This window comes from Paralichthys olivaceus, chromosome 1, assembly GCF_024713975.1.
Source record: "Paralichthys olivaceus isolate ysfri-2021 chromosome 1, ASM2471397v2, whole genome shotgun sequence".
Taxonomy (NCBI): Eukaryota; Metazoa; Chordata; class Actinopteri; order Pleuronectiformes; family Paralichthyidae; genus Paralichthys; species Paralichthys olivaceus.
The window spans coordinates 15,829,792-15,852,791 of NC_091093.1; the positions used below are offsets into that span (position 1 = coordinate 15,829,792).

At 46.0% G+C, this 23,000-nt stretch overlaps 1 protein-coding gene across 7 annotated transcripts in view; it reads left to right on the forward strand.

The window, feature by feature from the left end:
* Nucleotides 1-10,144: 10,144 nt before the first annotated feature.
* mafa (MAF bZIP transcription factor a) overlaps nucleotides 10,145-23,000 on the forward strand; it is a 78,938-nt gene continuing 66,082 nt past the window's right edge. For 2 of the 7 annotated variants that reach the window (XR_011240805.1, XR_011240806.1), the window contains exons 1-3: nucleotides 10,145-11,933; nucleotides 19,502-19,567; nucleotides 21,249-21,345. Coding sequence is in view for 2 of the 7 variants with exons in the window: in XM_069522974.1 (XP_069379075.1) it covers nucleotides 10,966-11,933; nucleotides 19,502-19,529 (996 nt within the window). In the remaining 5 variants the exon portion in view is untranslated. Of the gene's footprint in view, nucleotides 11,934-19,501; nucleotides 19,568-21,244; nucleotides 21,346-23,000 lie in introns of all 7 variants that reach the window. The other 5 variants (XR_011240803.1, XR_011240804.1, XR_011240802.1 and 2 more) reach the window with 4 other exon arrangements.

The window sequence follows — 23,000 nt, forward strand, 5'->3', positions numbered from 1 at the left end:
CTCCCATCCTTCCACCTCTCAGTACTTTTCCATGGACTCCGCCTCTGCCTCATCTGCCAGCCAAGCCACACCCTCTCACAATCCAACACTGCTGCTCCTCATCACCTGCAATCAAGCCCAGTATATATTCACCAGCTCCACTCTCAGTCAGTGCCAGATTGTTCTACGCCTTCATGCCAGACTTTCCAGCGTTTATCCCCGGACTGATTCTTCGTTGCCGACCCTGCCTGTTCCTGACTATCCTGCCTCGTCCGAAACCTGGTAATCACCTCTGCCTTCCGTATCTGACCAAGTCTTCTGCCTGTTGCTGTCCGACCAAGTCGTCGGCCTGTTGCTGTCTGTATTGCCTGCCACCTGATCTGCTAAGAGCCGACAATAAAGACTGTTACCAACTGTCCATGCTTGTTGTGCTGCATTTGGGTTCCAAAACCATACCCGTTACAGTACAATCTGGCCACAAAATGGACCCAGCGCACACAGCGTCACCACAGTCACGCCTGGAGAGTGTGGAAAACATTCTTCAGCAGCATGAGGCTCTGCTCAACTCCACTGCAGCAGGAATACATCAAGCTGTTGCCACCCAGAAGCAAGCAGCTGCTAGCCAGGAGCAGGCGCTAGCTTTGTTAGCCTCACAAGTACAGCAACTCACCGCTATCCTCTCACAGATGACAACTCCAGCCCCCACTGCAGCGTCCTCCTCTGCTACACCTCCGCCAGCGTCCCCTGGGCCATTCTCTGAGCCACGGGTGGGGGCCCCGGAACGCTATGCGGGGGATCCTGAGAACTGTAATCCTTTCCTCACAAACTGTTCGATCCTGTTTGCCCTGCAGCCGCACACCTTTGCTTCTGAGGAGGCCAGGGTGGCTTTCACCATCAACCACCTCACTGGGAGGGCTCGTCTGTGGGGAACCGCCGAGTGGGAGCGTCGGACTCCAGCCTGCATCTCCTTCCAAGCCTTCGCCGCCGAGCTACGCAAGGTATTTGGGAAGGTCTCCCGGGGTCCGGATTCCACTGGGGGCCTGCTGAGTCTACACCAGGGGGTTAAGACCGTGGCCGATTACTCCATAGACTTTCGCACTCAGGCCCGTCTGAGCAGTTGGAATAATGAAGCCCAGTGTGATGCTTACCTTCTGGGTCTGGAGAGTTACATCAAGGATGAGCTGGTCTCCTATGATCTCCCCACTTCTCTGGATGGGCTCATCGAACTGACGACACGGCTGGATCGACGTATCCAGGTCCGACGTGGGGAGAGACAACGAGGACGAGTCAACCAATGCTTTCCAGACCAGCCTTGTTCTTTTCGAAAGAGGCCAACTCCCATGACTGGGCCACAGAGCGGGGAGCCTGAAGCCATGCAGGTCGGCAGAACCAGCCTCTCATCGGAGGAACGCCAGCGCCGCCGCCAGCGGAACCTCTGCCTGTACTGTGGCCAAGGCGGTCACTTCATCTCCTGTTGTCCAGTAAAAGCCCGGACTCACCAGTAGCGGGGAAAATACTGGTGAGTCCAACCTCTGAACTATTCCCCAAAAGGCGTCCTCTCTGCCATGCCCGCTTACTGCTGGCAGGGGGCACACACACCCTGTCTTTATTCATTGACTCTGGGTCAGACGTCTCCCTCATTGATGACGATCTGGCTCAACAACTCAACATCGACAGGGTTCCACTGCCCCAGCCAGCCCCTGCCAGTGCCCTGGACGGTCATGTTCTGGGGACCGTCACCCACCAGACTAGACCCGTGCGGATGCTCCTGTCCGGGAACCATTATGAGACTATCAGTTTCCACATCCTGAAGTCGCCTCACATCCCTCTCATTCTGGGGTACCCCTGGCTCCGCCGCCATAACCCCCACATCAACTGGACGACGGGGTCCATCCTAGGGTGGAGTCCCGGGTGCCATCAAGTCTGCCTGAAACAAGCCTCTGCTCCGCAGCCCCGGTCCAGTACCTTCCCATCTCCTGACCTCTCCAGGGTTCCACCAGAGTACCATGACTTCCGAGAGGTTTTCAGTAAGGCCAAGGCCACCTCTCTGCCCCCTCATCGTCCCTATGACTGTGCCATTGACCTACAGCCTGGTACCAGTCCACCTCGAGGTCGTCTGTTCTCCCTGTCTGCACCTGAAAGAAAGGCCATGGAGGCTTACATTAATGACTCCCTGGCAGCAGGCATCATTCGCCCGTCCTCGTCCCCTGCTGGTGCAGGGTTTTTCTTCATCGAGAAAAAGGACAAGACCTTGAGGCCCTGCATCGACTATCGGGGCCTGAACGACATCACGGTGAAGAACCGATACCCTCTCCCTCTCATGGCATCAGCCTTCGAGCTCCTGGAGGGGGCCTCCATCTTCACCAAACTAGACCTCCGCAATGCCTACTACCTGGTCCGCATCCGTGAGGGGGACGAGTGGAAGACGGCCTTCAACACTCCTACCGGGCATTATGAATATCTGGTCATGCCCTTTGGCCTAACCAACGCCCCTGCCGTCTTCCAGGCCCTAGTAAATGACGTGCTCCGTGACATGCTCAACAAACATGTCTTCGTCTACCTGGATGACATTCTCATCTTCTCAAGAACCAAGGAGGATCACGTCCACCATGTCCAGGCAGTCCTCCAACGACTTTTGCAGAACTCCCTCTTCGTAAAGGCTGAGAAGTGCGAGTTCCATGCCTCCTCGGTCACCTTCTTGGGGTCCGTCATCAGCCAGGGGAGCATCCAGATGGATCCCAGCAAGGTCTCTGCTGTCGCCGCCTGGCCCATCCCTGAGTCCAGGAAGCAGTTACAGAGGTTCCTGGGCTTTGCTAATTTTTACCGCCGCTTCATCCGTGGGTACAGCACGATGGCCGCCCCGCTCACGGCCCTTACCTCCTCCAAGATCCCCTTCAGTTGGTCTCCTCCTGCCGCTGCAGCCTTCAAAGCCCTCAAAGCCCGCTTCACCTCTGCCCCCATCCTTTGCATGCCAGACCCTGACAGACAATTTGTGGTGGAGGTGGATGCCTCTGACATTGGGGTAGGGGGGGTCCTCTCACAGCGGACAGCCTACGACCAGAAGCTCCATCCCTGCGCCTTCTTCTCTCGGCGACTCTCTCCAGCCGAAATGAATTATGATATTGGCAACCGCGAGCTACTAGCGGTTAAGCTGGCGCTGGAGGAATGGCGCCATTGGTTGGAGGGGGCCAAACAGCCATTCCTGGTCTGGACCGACCACAAGAACCTGGAGTACATTCGGTCGGCCAGGAGGCTAAATTCCAGACAGGCTAGGTGGTCCTTGTTCTTCACACGGTTCAACTTTACTCTCTCATACCGCCCAGGATCCCGCAATGTTAAGCCTGATGCCCTGTCTCGCCAATTCCTCAAGGAAGAAGAGGAATCAGCTTCTAGTGATAACACCATCCTTCCGTCCAATCGCCTGGTTGCTGCCCTCACCTGGGGGGTCGAGGAGAGAGTCAAGACAGCCTTGGAGAATCAACCGGGGCCCAGCACCTGCCCTCCCGACCGGCTCTTCGTCCCGACTGCTCTACGTTCCGAGGTTCTGCAGTGGGCCCACAGCACTCACCTAACCTGCCACCCTGGGATCCGTCGGACCAAGGAGGTACTGCAGCGGAGGTTCTGGTGGGCCTCTCTGGACAAGGACACACAGGAATTTGTCAAGGCTTGCCCAGTCTGCAGCCAACACAAACCCTCCCATCAGGCCCCTGCTGGTCTCCTGCAACCTCTTCCTGTGCCCCATCGCCCCTGGTCGCACATCTCTCTAGACTTTGTCACAGGTCTACCACCTTCTCAGGGCCATACCACCATCCTGACTGTGGTGGACCGGTTCAGCAAGATGGCTCACTTCATTCCCCTGCCCAAGCTCCCCTCGGCCAAGGAAACGGCTGAACTGATTCTCCAGCATGTCTTTCGCCTCCACGGCCTTCCTGTCGACGTGGTGTCTGATCGAGGACCCCAGTTCTCATCTGTGTTCTGGAGAGAATTCTGCACCCTCATTGGGGCCTCGGCTAGCCTGTCCTCCGGATTCCACCCTCAGTCGAATGGGCAAACCGAGAGGAAGAACCAGGAGTTGGAGGTGGCACTCCGCTGCATGGTCTCCAGTCGCCCCTCGTCCTGGTCACAGCAGCTGCTATGGGTGGAGTATGCCCACAACACCCTGACCAGTTCCTCTACCGGCCTTTCACCCTTCCAGTGTGCTTATGGGTACCAGCCTCCACTGTTTCCTGCCCTGGAGAAGGACACGTCCTGCCCCTCCGTCCAGAGCTTCATTCGCCAGTGTCGCCGCACCTGGGCCAGAGCCAGAACCACCCTCCTACGGTCTGTGGGTCGCTACACGAGGACCGCCAATTGTCGACGCACCAAGGCTCCCACCTACCAGGTCGGCCAAAAGGTTTGGTTATCAACCAGGGATCTTCCACTTCGGGTCGACTCTAAAAAACTGGCGCCCAAGTTTATTGGTCCCTTCAAAATCCTAAAGATCATCAACCCAGCTGCGGTTCGGCTCCAGCTCCCGCGCTCCATGAGGGTCCATCCCACATTCCACATCTCCAGAGTCAAGCCTGTTCTAGAGAGTCCACTGGTTCCCGCTACTCCTCCTCCTCCGCCTCCTCGCTTGGTTGATGGAGGTCCTGTCTACACTGTGCGACGTCTGATCCGTTCCCGACGACGTGGGAGGGGCATCCAGTATCTGGTCGACTGGGAGGGGTATGGGCCAGAAGAGAGGCAATGGGTTCCTGCTCGTCACATCCTGGGACCCAATCTCATTGCTGACTTTCATCGGCAACACCCAGACCAGCCCGCTAAGGCGGCTGTCTCGTCCAGGGTGCCTCGCCACAGTGCTCCCACTGAATCCACGCCCTCTGCTCCAGACATGGAAGACTCCCTCTCCTCTTCAGGGGATTCCTCATCCGACGATGAGGGGTTCCCCCCGCAGGCCCCCCCCACCCGCCCTGCTGAGGGTATGGACTGGTCCGGCTCGGAGGAATTCTAAGTGCACCTTCAGGCCCTCCCTCCCTCCCTTCCTCCCTGCATTCCGGCCTTTTGGGACGTCAGGAGCCGTCCCTTGATGGGGGGGCTCTGTCACAGTCAGTCACCCATCCTCCCACTTCTCAGTCAGTCTCCCATCCTTCCACCTCTCAGTACTTTTCCATGGACTCCGCCTCTGCCTCATCTGCCAGCCAAGCCACACCCTCTCACAATCCAACACTGCTGCTCCTCATCACCTGCAATCAAGCCCAGTATATATTCACCAGCTCCACTCTCAGTCAGTGCCAGATTGTTCTACGCCTTCATGCCAGACTTTCCAGCGTTTATCCCCGGACTGATTCTTCGTTGCCGACCCTGCCTGTTCCTGACTATCCTGCCTCGTCCGAAACCTGGTAATCACCTCTGCCTTCCGTATCTGACCAAGTCTTCTGCCTGTTGCTGTCCGACCAAGTCGTCGGCCTGTTGCTGTCTGTATTGCCTGCCACCTGATCTGCTAAGAGCCGACAATAAAGACTGTTACCAACTGTCCATGCTTGTTGTGCTGCATTTGGGTTCCAAAACCATACCCGTTACACATATGTCCTCAATGTAAAATAAAATACTGTCTACTTACTTCCAAAAACAACAAACGCAGTCAATGATAAAAGTAAATATATATTTTTAACGTGTCCTACTATAAAATATATCTCATGAAATTCTTACATTTATTATGATGTAAAGAAAACTTCAGCTCGTCTAGTAGAAAACTGTTTCATTGTAATGGAAGTAATTGTTTCAACAGTTAGCCGTATCATTACTCAAACAACACACACACATAGAAATGCATGCCGCACCAACACACACCAGTATAGACACACAGGTAGAGGTACACACACAATTAGAGATGAAATTGCAAGTCGTGTGAAAGCATCGTTGATGTCCAAACCCTGGAAAGCTATCCAACAATTAATATATCAATAAATTGCTTTACACATTAACTGTACACATGACAGCAAACCAATATATTATGTTCATGTGAATGTAATTATGGGTAATCTGCAAGCCGCTTCGCCAACTCTTCTACAATATTGACCAGTCCTCTTCGATTACCCCACATGTGGTGAATAGACTAGCCCACATTTATAAGCCACACAGTATTAATTAGCAACCGTGTTATTTATCTTGACAAATATTCAGCTGGAAGGAGACGGGGATCAAATACGAGAGATCCGACCTCAAAACTCTGCGTCACCCTGAAGCCACGTGACGCTGAGGCGGTCTAGGAAACATGTGTGACTCTGCTGTTCACACATTCACTGGTTTACTGCTGGTCCGTCGCCATCAACCCACAGAACTAGCTCAGAGTCATGTGCCAGAGCTCTCTGTGCACACACATAGCTCGCTATAGCTGTAGGCTCCCAAATACTTTCCACCGGTGTCAGAGAGGCCATCCAAGATCCACCTCAGACTTGAGATCTGCTCTCCTCCTGACCTTGTTTTGTCTGCTCTGTCCTCTGTCGCACCCTTCTCAGCCTCACCCTCCTTCTGACTAATGGATTAAGGTAATTATGACACGGCTGTGCCCACATTCTGCTGGTGGGGTGAAAATTGATATTCCAGCTTTGTTGTTCTCACTAAACTGTTGATGAAATTGCGTTGCCCCAGAGCGATATCAGCTCTTCACGTTCAAGTCTTCATTTTAAATTTAAAAGCTGCTCCGACAATGAGTTTTTTTGTCATGTTTTAAAGCTTTGAGACTTCATCCTTTCAGCTACATTGCCTGTGTGTTTGCAGGTGATATCAGCTTTCAGGTATTCACCAATCCTGACATGGATACAATAATAGGCTCAGGTTAGGGGCGACTTACAAAAGTGTTGGAATGCAAAGAGGCTGATTAGATGGCCTTATCAAGCCCTGTCTGGAACTGAGCAACACATACACACACACACACACACACACACACACACACACACATACATACACACACACACACACACACGCACACACACACAGACTCACTGACCTCTGCTCTTTCCATTGAATCACCTCTATTGCTCTCAAGAAAGGGGGCGTTCAGACTGATACCAGCTCTAATACTGTGAGAAGATTACTGACAGATGTTTTGAATATCTCTACACACTTAAAAGTGAAATGTCACTATAGACAAGCAGTCAGTGCAAAGTTGTGTGTGGACTTGTTGCCATGCCATTATGTTATGCGTTGTGGGTTTTTCCTTCAGCAAAGTCTGCAGAGTTGCAGACTTATGGAAACTGTTCATATATGGCCCAGAAAAATCAATCGGAGAGCCGTCAGACACTTTCCAATTTTCCAAACAGAATGACCACACTGAACTCTCACAGACTTATCAGGAGTACACGTCAGAGTGTGTACTGTTACGGGACCTGATCACACCTAAAGACAGATCTTACCTCTGCCTTCTGTAAACTGAGTATGTCAATAAATCAACCAGAGGCTGTCAAAAAAAGAGGTTTCAATCCATTTTAAAACATTTTAGACAGACCATAGATGTAAAAACAAAGTTTTTTAATAATAATATGATGCTCCACACTAACTCTTGAGGATGTTTTATGACATTTTGGATGTCTAAATTCAGTCAGTGACAGATTTGTCATTTCAAATATAACACAGTGGTTTTGATACAATGAAAATGCACTTGTATCATTTTGTAAAATCTAAGTTTTGACTGAGTAATTCTGAATTTTGCGGAGGTTAGGGCACCGAACCTTATCAGCAATTGTGACGAGAACTCCAGAATCCTACAGTGCTCAAACAACACACCTCTGTATAATGTGACTGCTTCTGTTTAACAAACCTTTCTATTTTTTTACCAATTCTAAAATAAACATGATTGGCCCTTTTAATAAGATCGCAATCTTTCACGTCACCTCATCACGTGAACTTCCTGCTTCCTGTTTCGATAGGTTCTCTTCGCTGCAGCCCATTCTCTCTCTCTCTCTCTGTCTCTCCCTCTCTCCCTTTCTTTCTCTTTATGTAGATCTCCCTCCGCTCTGCATCATCAATAACTTCAAAAGCACAAAAGCAGCTAAATTAGGTCCGCCACTTTCTTCTGTCATGACTAATGAGCTCTCCCTTCGTTTGTGTATTAGTCTCGCTCGGCTGTGGCCATACCCCAGGGGACAGGCCACTGCTGTGCCTTCCAGTGAACAGGTAAGCCCAAACAGATGATACGGCCACAAAATGGAAATAGAAACAATAGGCTTCTGTCTGAATTTGTTTCAACCACATGCAAAGTGTTGTGTTAACACACTAACAGATGCATGTAGTTATCCCTTTTACAAACATTAAGTCACTGCCAACAATATTTTTGTGTTGGGTTTAATTTAATTTAATTTTGTGTTTTTACAAGCAAAGAAAAATAATTTAAACCATTAAATTCCATATTTCACATTTGTAGCTTCATTGTGATCTGTATTCCTCAGTTAAAATTCTGAAATATAGTATTGGTCAGTGTGTCTGCGCATTTGCTTTAGCAATTGGGACACCAGACAGAGACAGACAGAAAAGACAGTGTTTCCACTCAATTTCGAAGAGGGAAAACTTAAAAGCCACAAACTGAGCTACAGTTTTTGGACAAGTGCTGAACTCCGTATGGTTATGAAAATATCTGGCTGATAGTCTGGATCGTCTTCCATCGCTCCTGGCAGCACTGATGTGACTGATTTGGTCTATCATTAAATACTGTGCATCCAGGAATCTAAAAATACACATTGTTGAAACGATGAGATCATACACTTGGAGAGAGAGTTAGAGAGAGAGAGAGGGGAGAGAGATATAGACTATCATTATAGGCTTTTGTCAAAGGAAAGAAATGGTTATTTGTCAGCAACATGTCAAGAGAAGCCACAAAAAATCATCACTCCGACTGGCCGGCATGTCCAGGCCTTATAGGATAGCTTACATCACTCTTTCCCCAAATTGCATTATAATTGAATGAGTAAACTACCATGTGTCGTCACTTAATTGCATTTTGCTACTAATGCTGGTACAATGGGGAAGTCAAAGTTAAGAGCATAAATCCCATGCTAATGTCATCCTCGTGGATGAATTCAGGTTGGGATAAAGCTGAGTGAATTAACATTACATACTTCTGGTTGAGGAATTTGATCATAGTTGTACTCACAGGCCAGATTGTTGAGACTGTGTAAGTATCAAACAAATATGTCTGTTCTGTTAATGTCAAATAAAAATAATTTTAAAAATATCACAAAGCTCTCTGTGACCCCCTTACAAATAAAATATTCTGTTGAACACATCTACTTCCTGACAGAAAACCTGCCTGATCTATATGGATAAACCCATTATGACCACTTAACTAGACAGGACACACAGTACTAAGAGAAAGCAGGAATACCCAGACTGCCTTATGTTATTGTTGTACATGGATCAATTAAAAGTAGCAGACCTCTGAACTGAGAGAAAGTGCAAAGTACGAGAGTGCTTTATACGACTCCACTGCAACGCCTGGGCCGCTGCTTATAGATAAAGTGATTTTTATGGCTGTGCAACATAATATCAGTTTGGATGGAACACTGGGTTCACTGGCATTCACTTCCACCAACATGATTTCTTCCACACAGCCAAGGTTTGACTTTCTTACGTAACCAGTGAAAGTCACAAGGAGCATTTCCCTCATAATAAAAATAACGAAAATAAGGACACACTTCATTTTATATGTTTGAGTTGCAAACAGCAGGTTTTTTCCATCCCTTTATAAGAACTTTGTATTGTTTGTGTGGAATTTGTTCTCTATCCCAGTGACTGAGGGGGGAATCCCATGCACGAGCATGACCAAAAGGTGGCAGTGTTGAGTTTTACAATGGTGCGCTAAAGCATGACAGATTTCCTCATTCCACCTGTCATATTGTTGTTCACTCGTCTTTTTGGTTACTACTGAACACAGTCAACGCATGTCACTAATGTTTCATATTGTTGTTTCAATAGAAAATACCAGCAATGTAAAAATCTGTCATTTATAAATTGAAGTGATTTTTCTAGAAAATAATCTAAATTTGATATTTTGCATTATAAAAATATTAAATTAAAAAATATTTAAAAAAATACACAATTAAGTACCAATTTAATGTTCTGATCAAAATAAGAAGTCAGGACTATGTCTTTTATATAGAAATTACAAGAAAAAGGAGGTATTTGTTTATCTATGTATCCATTTATCTATCTATCTATCTATATCCATCTATCTATCTCTTTCATTCTTTCCTTCATTCTTTCTTTCTTATATGTTTTGTTTTTTCTTTATTTTCCTCGATGCTTCACATTGGGACATCGTGTCCAGGTATCTACATCGTGCACGCTCCACTTCATTCCACTAAAATAAAAGATAACCCGGTGCATTAAATGGTCGCTGGGTTTAGGAAGTCAGGTTAGAGAGCAGCAGTCAGAGAGGCTGGCAGTCAGCTGATGGCCTCTGACAGTTGAGGAAAGTTTGGTTTCTGCAGGTTACTAATATGTTAATTAGCTCTCGCAGTGTGCGACCCTATTGGCTCTTCGTCCGAGTCAATTTCCCATTTGCAGCCTGACGTCAGGGCCGCTCCAAAGCTCTTAAACTCATCTGCTGTGTGATCCCTCTAAAAAATCGCCCCACCAGTCAGCGGCTTCCAACGTGCGCGGCTGCCTCTCCCTCTCTCTCTCTCGCCGCTTGCGCAATGTCTCCCTGAAGAAAAGCGTAAAGTGTTAAATGTTTGAAACACAAAACCGCCGAGTTTCACATGCTGAAAAAGGACTCCGCTGCTCGTGCGCGCGGCACCGCTGTGTCCGTGCGTTAGACTTCGCACAGAAAAACTCCTGCGCTCTGACGCCCGCGAATCCGCGGCTGCACCCGGGGACGAAGAAAAGCTCGTTTTTCACTCTCCAGACAAACGCGTAAAAATCAAACTGGCTCACGTTGTTCCCAACCAGCCCAGTTTGACAGCTGCTCTTCACCCCGCTTGGAGGACTGTCAGCAGCAGCAGCAAGAGGATGGCATCAGAGCTGGCAATGAGCAACTCCGACCTGCCCACCAGTCCCCTGGCCATGGAATATGTTAATGACTTCGATCTGATGAAGTTTGAAGTGAAAAAGGAGCCGGTGGAGCCCGATCGCAACATCAGCCAGTGCAGTCGCCTTATCGCCGGGGGATCCTTGTCTTCCACCCCGATGAGCACGCCTTGCAGCTCGGTGCCCCCTTCCCCAAGCTTCTCGGCGCCCAGTCCGGGCTCGGGGAGCGAGCAGAAGACACACATAGAGGATTTCTACTGGATGTCCGGTTACCAACAGCAGTTGAATCCAGAGGCGCTGGGCTTCAGCCCCGAAGACGCAGTCGAGGCGCTGATCAACAGCAGTCACCAGCTCCAGTCGTTCGATGGCTATGCCAGGAGCCAGCAGTTCGCTGGCGCTGCCGGAGCAGGAGGCACCATGGCCGGGGAAGAGATGGGGTCCGCCGCGGCGGTGGTGTCGGCGGTCATCGCTGCGGCGGCGGCTCAGAACGGAGGGCAACACCACCACCATCACCACCACCACCACCACAGTGGCGGCCACCAGGGGCCCGGCGTCCAGAGCAACGGCATTTCTGGCACAAATCACCCACACTTGCGCCCGGAGGACCGGTTCTCGGACGAGCAGCTGGTGACCATGTCGGTGCGGGAACTCAACCGGCAGCTACGGGGGGTCAGCAAGGAAGAGGTGATCAGATTGAAACAGAAGAGGAGGACCCTAAAGAACAGAGGCTACGCGCAGTCCTGCCGCTTCAAGCGGGTCCAGCAGCGGCACGTCCTGGAGGGAGAGAAGACGCAACTCATCCAGCAGGTCGAGCACCTAAAGCAGGAGATCTCCAGGCTGGTCCGGGAGAGGGACGCGTACAAAGAAAAGTATGAGAAGCTCATCAGCACCGGCTTCAGAGAAAATGGATCCAGCAGCGACAACAACCCTTCATCCCCGGAGTTTTTCATGTGAGTCTCGGCATTATCGTGAAAAAAAAAGAATATCAGTTGAGTTACTCACCCCCGCTTAAAAAGTTTTCATTATGAAACTTTTTTTTTCATTTGACCCAAAGCCCATAGACCAAGAACTAATGTGTCGACTTTTTTTATTTTATACATTTTTTTGAAAACAAGACTTTGGAAAGCTCTATTAATTTTGAAGAGGCATATTCAGAAAACTTTCATCTACTTTTTTTTTTTTTGCTGTCATACTTAGTATTTTAGCTCATAGCCTGTCTGTCAAGATGTTTTCATCGTTGTTCATTAGATTTGCGGTGTTTATGATTTCTTCAAAGTTGATCCATGAACTTTACGCAGCAGTATACGAAGTGTGCATGCAGGCGCTCGGTTCATCAACGTGTTTTTCTCCATCATCTCACTTTGAACTCAGTGTACAGATCCCTGTCTAAACTGCATCCATCGACAGAATGCTGTTTTATTTTTTTTTTAGGGGGGGTGGTCTTTTTTACCTTTTCTTTTTTTGTCTGCCAAACTTGGAGGATTGCGAGCCTGCAGCCGTATTGACGCCACCTCATCTCATGCTTGTTATTGTGTTGAGCAACAAAAGACTGTACTCATGACAAACTGTTCGTTGTTTTTTTAAGAGATGTTGTTATTGAACTGAACCTGCATGCTGGACATGTATGGTTTTTCTTTTTTTTGTTCTTTCTGTGCTTGAAGATGTCCTTTTTTGTCGGGTGACTCCAGCATGGCATTCATTCATTTATGGCCTCCTCACTTTTTTGGGACTTGCAACAAAAAAGTGACAGGACACCCCCCACCCCCCACCACACACCACACAGACACACGCACACACACGCACACAAGCACACACACACAGAGCCCTTGCAACCTATACAAGTGCATTTCAGCTGTGTTGAAGCGCACCACCATCGGCTGTCATTATACAGGCTGCAGTGAATGCGCAATATGCGTCCACTGCTGGAAGTGGATCAGCGGGGATCCTGCATGGTGCGAGTGAGGGGGAAAAGGAGGAAAGACTTCACTGATAAAGGAAAACCACCGATCCCTTTCTGTTGCTTAAAGCCTATATGTTATTTAAACATATTCCATTGTGCATTTGTCAACCGTTTTGAATCATTTTTTAAAGCGTAATTTAAGTGCAAAAGTTTTACAATCTGAGTCGCAGGAGATGGCATGTGTTACAGGTTGATGCGTAAAGGCCATTAAAGAGGAGCCGGACGCACATGAAGTATTTTTTAACATTGAGAGATTGGCTCGTCTCCATATTGTGACAGTGCGTGAACAGCGATTTTGCATGTGCTTCAAACACAAGTGATCTCCGCCACACGTATTTAAAAGAAATCAACTCTCGATGGAGAGGGTCACTCTCACAGATGAAATCCAAGTAAATCGCTTTTTCTTTTTTTGGGATTTGTGTTTCTCCAACGAACCGACACATTTGGGACTGAAATAAATTTAGAGAGAGAGAGAAAAGAAAATGTCGCCTGTATGTAGAAGTTAAGGAAACGATATTAAAGTGCACATGTCAAGGAGAGAAGAGGCATCTGTTACGACCTACAATCGTAACATTTTGATACTTTTATTATTATTATTATTATTTTTATCGGTTCAGGAGAAGGTTGTTTTGTCTTCAGCGAACTCAAAGCAATAACAATTATTATAATCGATAATGTCTGGACATTGTTAGATGGTCAGGGATTGACACCCTGCATGTATAAAAAATGAGGAGGTTTACCATCCGCCAACAAATCTTGAGAATATGTTAATTAATCTTTCATCTTATATATAGTATATATATATAAAAAATATATATATTTTGCTGTGCAAAATTATTTCACTCACTAACCATATGTGATGTTCATATGTGCTCGTTTTTTCATTTCATACAATTAAATGATATGCAATAAATGTATGTAATTGTCTTCAATAAGTTTCTCACTTTTTCTTTTCACTTGTCCTGAGATTTTGCTTTTTCATGCTTTTGTGACTGAGAGAACCCGAGCTGAGTGGAGATGACTGCACCACATTTAATCTTTATATCGCTCCTTTTCCTGACTTTTCTCACAACACTCATTTCATATTTCGCAGAACCAGAAACATGTTTTTTTATTCTTCATAAAGTTTTCCACACATTTACGCAGAACCATTACGTAAAAATAACGATTGGAAAGCAATTGCGGTTGAGACTGTTCAGTTCGACGCATGAGTGAAAACGAGTCCGGTGTCACAGATAAGTTGATGAAACCACAAGAGTCAGACGCGCAGTGGCCTACATATGAACTGTCCTGACACTGTCTCATACAAGTCTCACATTTATTTTTCTATTAAAAAATCCTCAAATGAATGAATGAATGAAAAACTATTTTCATGATCCTTAAACGTTTCGTCATTTTCACACCATCCCCATTCAAAATCATCTTTATACTCAAGTTATTGTGTGCAATGAAATATTGTCTTTGTATTTTCTATTTAACAGATTTAGATCCATGAATTCCATCCTCATGTGTGCTTGTGGTTTAACATATTACAGCTGTTAATTTATTGTCAAATGTGACCTGTGATTTGTGTGTGTGTGTGTGTGTGTGTGAGAGAGAGAGAGAGAGAGAGTCCACCCCCCTCTCTGCATGCTTGTGTGTGTGTGCATTTGTGAGTGTGTGTTTTTCCACCAATAACAGTATGGAAGGATAATTTCTCTACCTGTGCCTCTCTTCTGACTGCATGTTTTCATATTTGCACCTTCCATTTGCCTTTTTTCATATCGCTTGCTTCCTGATGTGTGTGTGTGTGTGTGTGTGTGTGTGTGTGTGTGTGTGTGTGTGTGTGTGTGTGTCTCTGTGTTTCTCAGTCACTGTGTGCTCACTGTCATTACCATGCCATCATTTGGCTTTCCCAATTTCACCTCGCTTTATCCCGTTTGTCAGTGGGCCTGGATGTTGGCCTGGAGCAGACATGCTCTCGGAGAGAGGGGTGAGGTTGGGGGTGTAGCGAGGGCACAGTCATGTCAGGCATGTGAGGGGGAGCTGGAGAAGGTGCCAATACAAGTCAGCTGCTGCGGTGAGCAGAAGAGCCTCAGCACTGCTGTGCCCGACCTTGCATCTCAGCGAGCGTTGGGACATCTCATTTTGACGTCTTTCAACATAACTTTTTCACTGCGCTGCTGCACCAACTGAGGAAAAAAGGCCACTTCTCAAAAGCAAATGAGGGAAAATTCTTTTGTAACTTCTGGGACAAGGAATACAGCCTCGTGGGCATCTTGTTTCACTGTCCCAGAACAATTTGTTTGTTGAAACAGGAAGACCAACGTGCCAAAATACACTTTGAAAAAAGGTTTCTGAGGACAGATTCTGTCTGGATTCGTCAGCTTTTTGCAACTTAGCCCCAGTTAGGGTCGTGCAAGGATGTGAGCAGAGGACATACACAAAGGCACCTTTCATAGAAAATGACCACACTGTCACTGCGTTAACAAAGCACGGAGTGATCAAGTGTTTTTACACTAACAGAAGACTTTGCAGTTTTAAATTTTACACTTGTTAAATGTACAGAAAAGCCACTTTCCGCACCATCTGCCAGTGATGATTTGCTAAATGGCCTGTCAGAAAAAAAGAGACAGTTTGAACCCAACACTTGTATCCCACTCTGTTTGGTGTGATCTCCTCTGAGGTGCATGCTGCTGCTGTGGTGGATGATTTGCCCAGAGTGAGGGGAGAAGCTGAGACAATAGGCGGGCTCGGGCTGAATTAAATGATTTTGCTGATGATTAATAGTGGTGTGGGCCACTGGCTCCTGCGATGTTGAGATGATAAATCGTGAGTGCAGCTCCATGCAGCTGTGCCAGTGTTGGGTCTTTGCATGCACACACCATGCAATTTACAGCCAAGCCGCTCTCCTTCTTCCTCAATTTATCTAATTACATCTATTTGATCTGAGCTATAGTGCTGCTCTGTTTTGATATTTCATATTAACTACAACAATGTAATAAACAACTTCAAGTGGGATAACTGTTTCCTTTTCCCCTCTTTAAAGAATACATTTCTTTACTTGCCATATTAAATGGAAGATCATTTTCTTCTTTATTTGGGAATCGGGCTGTGCTTCTCTAAAGGCAGTGCATTTGTGTGATGTGTTTTTATTTCATGTGTTTTGAGTGGAATGTGTAAAATGAAATTAGGGTTTCTGTTTAAAGCCGCCTTGTCTGACTCTTTAGCTTGTTTATTTTGATTGTTTCCTCATTGGGAGTGATCAGTTTAACTGAAAACACGCAAACCACATAGACACTAGAAGTGAAAACACACTTGCCGGCCTACACACACCAGCACAAACACAAACACACACAAACAATAAATGTTCCTGTGCAGATTTACCCTCACAGCATGACATTCCTCGCATTTCTGGCATTTATACGACTCAAATACTTAGGTCTACGAGCTAAGTGACATTTTGCAGATGTAATTTGCAAAAGATGTTTCCCCTCTTATATCTGTGGCACCGATGCGCTATGGTTACGTAAGTGATAAATCTATCGATCTTGCAATGATGCACTCATATGGAACGTTGGCCCTATGCAGGCTGACAGCATAAGACACAGCACGGCACTCACTCAAGTAGCAGTACACCAGTTGACAGAACCAAAAATAAGGGCTGGCTGGGGGCAGGAATTCGAGTTATGATGGTGCCAGAGGAAGAGATGGAGAGAATCCATTGTGTTGCTGTTTTGTGTGTGATTGTGCATCTCTTAAACTCATGAGGTCGATTGGTGGCTATGTAGAAAAAAACGTGTGCTCGAATGTGCGAGTGTGTCCGTGCATGCATGTGTGCCTCTCTTGTTGTCTTTTGAGGAAGAGGATGAGCAGAGGTCAAAAGTTACAGCGCACAAGGCTGCTCTCAAAGTCATTAGAGTAATCCCTGCCCTGGGGAGCCCATGCTCATTTCCTCTGCCCAGAGCCCACTGAATGAGATGTACATTCACATCCGACATGCTACAGCACACATTAAATTTAAGACTACTCACTGCCAATTTTTTTTTTTTTTTTTTACCCATTTCCTGTATTTCACCACTGTCTTAGAGTTACACTCGCAGCATACTTGTTTTTGTTACGCAAGTTTGTTTCTGAGGAAACTAAATCTAATTATTTTAAGGCAAAACAACTTTCAGTGTAAGTGCTTTTTTTGAGTATGTAAAAACTATAATATTAGTAGAAATGTTTACATGGATATATTTAGGTTAAAATACACAGAAAGTGTTTATGTACACAGCTCAACTTCTACCTTAAAGAGTGTAGAACGGGGCAGGCGTGGCACTTGGCCGATGCCTGGCAGCTTTAGTTTCATGCTGCCAAACATTTAGCTTTTTTTTTTTTCAGCCCACATAGCTGAAAAGAACGTGGAAACAAGGCTGGTAAAAAATAAGGCAGCATTTGTACAAGTTTAACATTCACAGCAGTGTAATGGAGATTGTCCGGTAATGTTCGTGGCGAATGGGATGATCACAGAGGGCACTTAGTTATTTTCAAAGCCACATTGTGCGAGGGTTACATTGTGGGTGTTGCAAAGACACAACAAAACAAGTCGTGAATCAAAGTGGGTGTGTTAAACTGGGTGTCAGTCCTGAGTTTACACTTTAATTATGGTTCGAAAAAAAACAGATCTATTATAGAGAAAAGTCGAAGCAGTTTAAATGTTTGTTTAATGTTTTAATGTTGTTCTATTTGCTAGTTACTTTATTTAAACAAAGAAGTCTGACAAAAACAGAACAATTACTTCAACTGCCTCACAACCATTTACGATAAACAAGTTATTTTATGATATCGTGGAAATAAAGTGTTAACAGTATAGTCAGGTGTCTCCACACAACCAGGTGGCAGCCACATCTGCAAACAGTCTGTCGAGATTCTCAGCAGGCACAGGGTCAAAAAGACTCCTCTCACTTTACAGCGTGGATCAGAAGTAGAGCACAGACACTGGCTTGTTCAGAATGAAACGGACATCAGGGATCAATTTAGATGCTTATTTTATCAGAGTGGGTTTCGCTCTTTCTATACATTCTTTTCTTTCTCTGTGGCAGAAAGTCACTGCGTGCTTCAAACAGACATTAGGCGAGCGCGTGTGGTGTCATTAGAGAGTTGTCCTTGAAAGACTGGCTGCAGGTTATGTTGGTAATGAGGTGGTCGGGACTTGCTAGGGTAATTTTATATGTCTGTAAATGGACCCAAACCATGAGCCTGTGACTTAAATAAATGCAACACCATCCTCAGCAGTCCCATTGCACACAAGGTGACAGAGATGAAGGAATGGGGATTAGTCTTTCAAAATGTTTTCACATTTCTTACAATAATAATAATCCACGAAGAACATACAGTAAAGAAGTTAAATAGTTTCCACCTTTGTAACTTTTCAAGCATTCTTTTCATTAAAAAATGAGCTGCAGCAGATACATTAAGGATTTAGTGAGAATACGAATAAATATTCATATTTTTTCTTTTTTGCATGAACCTAAGAACCCACAATGTCCTCAACCCCCAAATGTGACATGAATGAAAATTATTATTAAAGATATTTTCATACTTTTCTAACAAGTGATGTGCACGAACATGTCTGCTGTTGAGTATCTTTTATTCTGGAGCCAACTTTCTCTTTTTTTTTGACACAAACCCGCTTTTTCACTGCAGCTTTCTCATCAAAACCAACATATATCACCCTGATGAAAGCTTAAACTCTGTGATTCAGATGCTGAGACTTTTTTTCCTGCTGCAGTACTAATATCATCGTGCTGCATCACCTCTGTTTTCCTGCACGTCTATATACTCTGTGCAACTGAGTTATGTGGCATTTATTTTAAAATCCAGTGATTTAAAATTTCCTTCACTGCAGTGCACGGCCAAAGTATTTCTGAAACAGATTTTTTTCCTGTAGCGTTTTAAAGGAACCCTGCTTCCCATTTGAGCACTTTTTTTCACTTGTGTGGCAACATTTACAGGCAATATGAAAAGGTCTGTGTGGACCTGCCCAGAACAACATAAGGACTTGTGAGTGTTCTGAAGGGGGTTCTTAGGAAAATGTCCCTTATGAGGTGGTATCAGGCAAATAGTGTTTCTCTGCTCAAAAATAACAATTAATTATGTACTTCAATGAAATAAGCCGGAATAAAGGGCCGGGCACGACACTATTTTGCTTTTTCTTGAATCGGCAAACCATACGCTTAGATATTTTATTTTTTGTCTCTTGTGGGTACAATGTTTTGATGCATGGGTTCTGCCTGTGGAATCTATTTGCATGCAAATTTTTACATTTCCTTCCGCATCAAACGCTTACTATGATACATGTACTGTATTTCAGCAGACAGACAAGGTGAGAGTGAATCTCAGTCAGAATGGATCTACTTGTTTCTCTGTGATTGTTTGCGTGTGTGTGTGTGTGTGTGTGTGTGCGTCTGACAGGATGAGAGTGGCACAATAGAAGAAACAGAAAAGCAAAAAGAAGAAAGTTCCATGTGTATTTAATTTCATACTCATTTATCCATCCTGATGTGCTTTGTCTGATCTCATTTGCTCTTTTAGGTCATCGAGAAAATTCCTCCATCTGTGATTTCAAGCCCCACTCCTCTGTGCCCTTGGCTTCCTGAGGTAAAACACTTCTTACTTGATCTCTTTAAGCTTTTTTTGTTTTGTTTCTCCCTGTAATTTCTACTTCATAGCAGCGGGTGAAGTTAGATTTGTAAAACAAAGCTGTACATATAAAATCAAGTACAGTTATTATATATACAGTATGGCATTATTATTACATTACAGGCATACACAATGATATAATATTAGTCATTCATTAATTATTCATTAGAATTTCATATTTAATAGGATTTTGCCCATCTTCTATAATAGACATATAATGTACTATAGTGTCATTTCCTATTCATATGCTAAAGAGCTACACCTTCTTTATGTTGACAATATCTCTCTCCATCACGTCTCTCTCCATCTGCCATAACTTTATTGAGTGCAGTATGCATTCTGCTACCTCATTTAAATCCATGAACACACACACACAACACACACACACACACACACACGAAACACAGAAGTTTTCAGTCGTCGTGGATCAACAGCGCAACCAGCCGATTATAGCCGCCCATTCAAATGTAAATCACAAGTTCAGATTTTGTGTGAAAAAGGCAGAGAGAAAAAGAAGAGTGTCTCGGACAACGGGAGAGAGACAGAGTGAAGAATAAGCTCCTCTTCCTGAAATCAATTCACGGAGACAGAGAGGAACCACGGGCAAATGTATATTGCAAACCCAATAGTTCCTCTAATGTTTTCACTGATTGTTCCACAGCACGTTCCCCATGATGTGATTAGTCATGATACATAAGAATGAGTCGCTATTCATGACGTTCCACTGTGGCACGGTAGAATACGTGTGTGTGTGTGTGTGTGTGTGTGTGTGTGTGTGTGTGTGTGTGTTTGTGCATGCATGTATTTGTATCTAGTGTTATTTACTTGATTGTGTTTAAGTGGGGTGTGGGATCAGTGGCTGGCCTTTCTCCAACTCCACTTTACTTCCAGAGGGGAAGAAGGACAAAAGCCATCAGAGAAGACAAGGACAAATCATCTTTAGATGAAGTGTTTTAAGTGCTCTGATTCTCCTCCCACGTCATCACCGTGAATTAGGTGCCCTCTGCTTACTGCTAAGGGGTGAAGAATATAAACAATGCCAAGGAAACGGATGTTAAGCAAATGAAAGTGGAAAACCATGAGGGTGTCTATCTTAGTCATCCTCGTAAATCTCAGGTCCCTTGCCATGCCGCTTCCATATAGTGATGTCTGACGACCTGCCAGCCGAGCTCGCAGGGGTTGCGTGCGGTGTGGTCTGGTCGATCCTGCTCTTAGCGGTTTCAACCATGGCAGACGTTGTAGGCAGAGCTTTGTCTTTGTTTTATGCAAATCCATGCTTATGAGCAGGGTGAGGGGGTTGTGTGTGTGTGTTTGTGTGTTTGGTGGGGGGGCGATGAGCAGTCTGGCCACGTAGCTCCAGGAGGACAGACTGAGTGATGGAGACGGAGAGCCAGGTCTCGGCGTCCTTGCCTGGGGAAAGAGTGTCCCGTCTCTGGCCTGGACAGCCTAGACGCCACCAGGACACGGTGCTCATGTGCCTCTATCCCACCATCACAAAGAAAGAGATTACTCTCACACATGTATTTACTCTGTGAAATGTGGAGCTGGTGAGGGCATAAAGAGAGGTTAACGTTGTATGAGACTTCCAGCGTGTCTCACCTGGGACTGGTGTGTGTGTGTGTGTGTCTTGTGAAGGCAGGCACACCTCAGGGGTTCGCCACGCAAAGAGACACTGAAGTTCAGAGCCAGCCGGGAGCTGGAGCACCCAGAATATGCTGATGAAGAAAAAAGGCCAGGTGTGTTTATGTGCGCCGTAAGTGTGTGAAAGAGGCCGTGAGAAAGTAAAGAGAGTGCAAATTTTGGGGAAGCGAATGTGTGTCTATCTTTGAGTGTATGTGCGTGATCACATAAGCATAAAGTAACAGGTACAGAAGGCCACTGACCACGTGACACGTGCGCAGCTTGGTGGTTTAGGTGAGACCTGCTGAAACAGTGTCACCCATACTGTAAATAGTCGTAACCATCCAGGGTTTGTTCCTCCTCTATATCAGTGTTGTCCTTCCGTGCAGCAAATTGCATGTTTTCAAAATAGTTTTGTTCTCCCATCCTCTCTCTCCCTCTCAGAGCTGCGTGCTAACAGTAACGGTTAGTCGGAGGCTCCTCTATCACACAGAGCTCTATTTCTGGGTGCGAGGATGAGTCGTTGAGGGCAGATGAAATCGATCCAAATTGACCTGTCATGTGGAGGAGAAAATGAATGAGATAGAGGAGGGGTACAGAGGTCAGCGAGAGAAGAGGAGTGGGGCGGGGTGGCAGTGCAGAAGTACAAAAACAACCTCCTGCTCCATATGGGTCAAAAGTGGAGAGATGATTTATTCAAGACTGGGTCTTATCCCTCCTTCCCCTCCCCACCCCCGCTCCGCTCCACCTGCCTCTCGGAAAGGAGTGAGAAACTGGAGACTGCTCAGGAGGAGCGCACTATATTTAGCCCCGGTGGCCAAAGACACTGTGGTCTAACTTTAAACTTAAAATCACAGATATCCATGTACAGTGAGATGGGTACGGTTTGCGTCACTACAAGGCATCCGTCACATGGTGCCCGCCGTGTGCCGACTCAGACAGAGGGAAGCAGACTATAGCTTTTACTCTGGGTTTCTGCATCACAGAGGATTGTACAAACTTACTAGTAGCCACAGTTACCCTACATTTATTAGTACAACAAACAAATGTGTTCAAATGTGTGAGCATGATCAAAGATCTAAACAACAAAAGCAAATTCTACTCCTGATTGTGAGACTTTCAATGAAAGGAAGAAAGGCAGGCAGGAAGAAAAGGAGGAAAGAAAGAAAGAAAGGGGATTTATGGCTGCGTTTGTATTTGAAGTGGTACTAGATTTAGCTCAGTGTATTTGGGCAGAGCTCCACTTTGCTAATTATTTTCCCGTGGCAGAGTTCTCAGCGTGGCACTCCTCTCTCGCTCCGAGAAAAGAGGCTCAGCCGTAAGTGCTTAGTCAGCCCCGCTCTGGGTGTGAGATACTGTTGGGTCTCTGGTGGACTGTCAGGGAGGCGGAGCAGCGTGGGTCCAAGTCATCGGAGGGGCGAAGGCTTTCGTGAGAGGGCAGGCCTATCATCGGCCATCAGTGGAATGAAGGGAGGTAAAATCTCGGACAGTGAACAAGAGATCTGTCTTGTATACCGGCTTCAGTCCTCATCGTCTTGATAGTTTGCAGATTGTAGAAACCAGATGACACTTGTGTAACCTCCTCATTGTGGACATTATTTTTGAAGTCTAAAATGTAGCAATTAGCAAGGACACAGACTGTGTACTGTTTCTACACGGCCTTGTTTTTCTGTGCCTCGGTCAGCCACTCCAGAGGAAGCTGTCTGTTTCTCTCTTTCCCATCTATTTATACTCCAATGTCAAACTTGTCTTTCTTTCTGTCTCTTCCCCT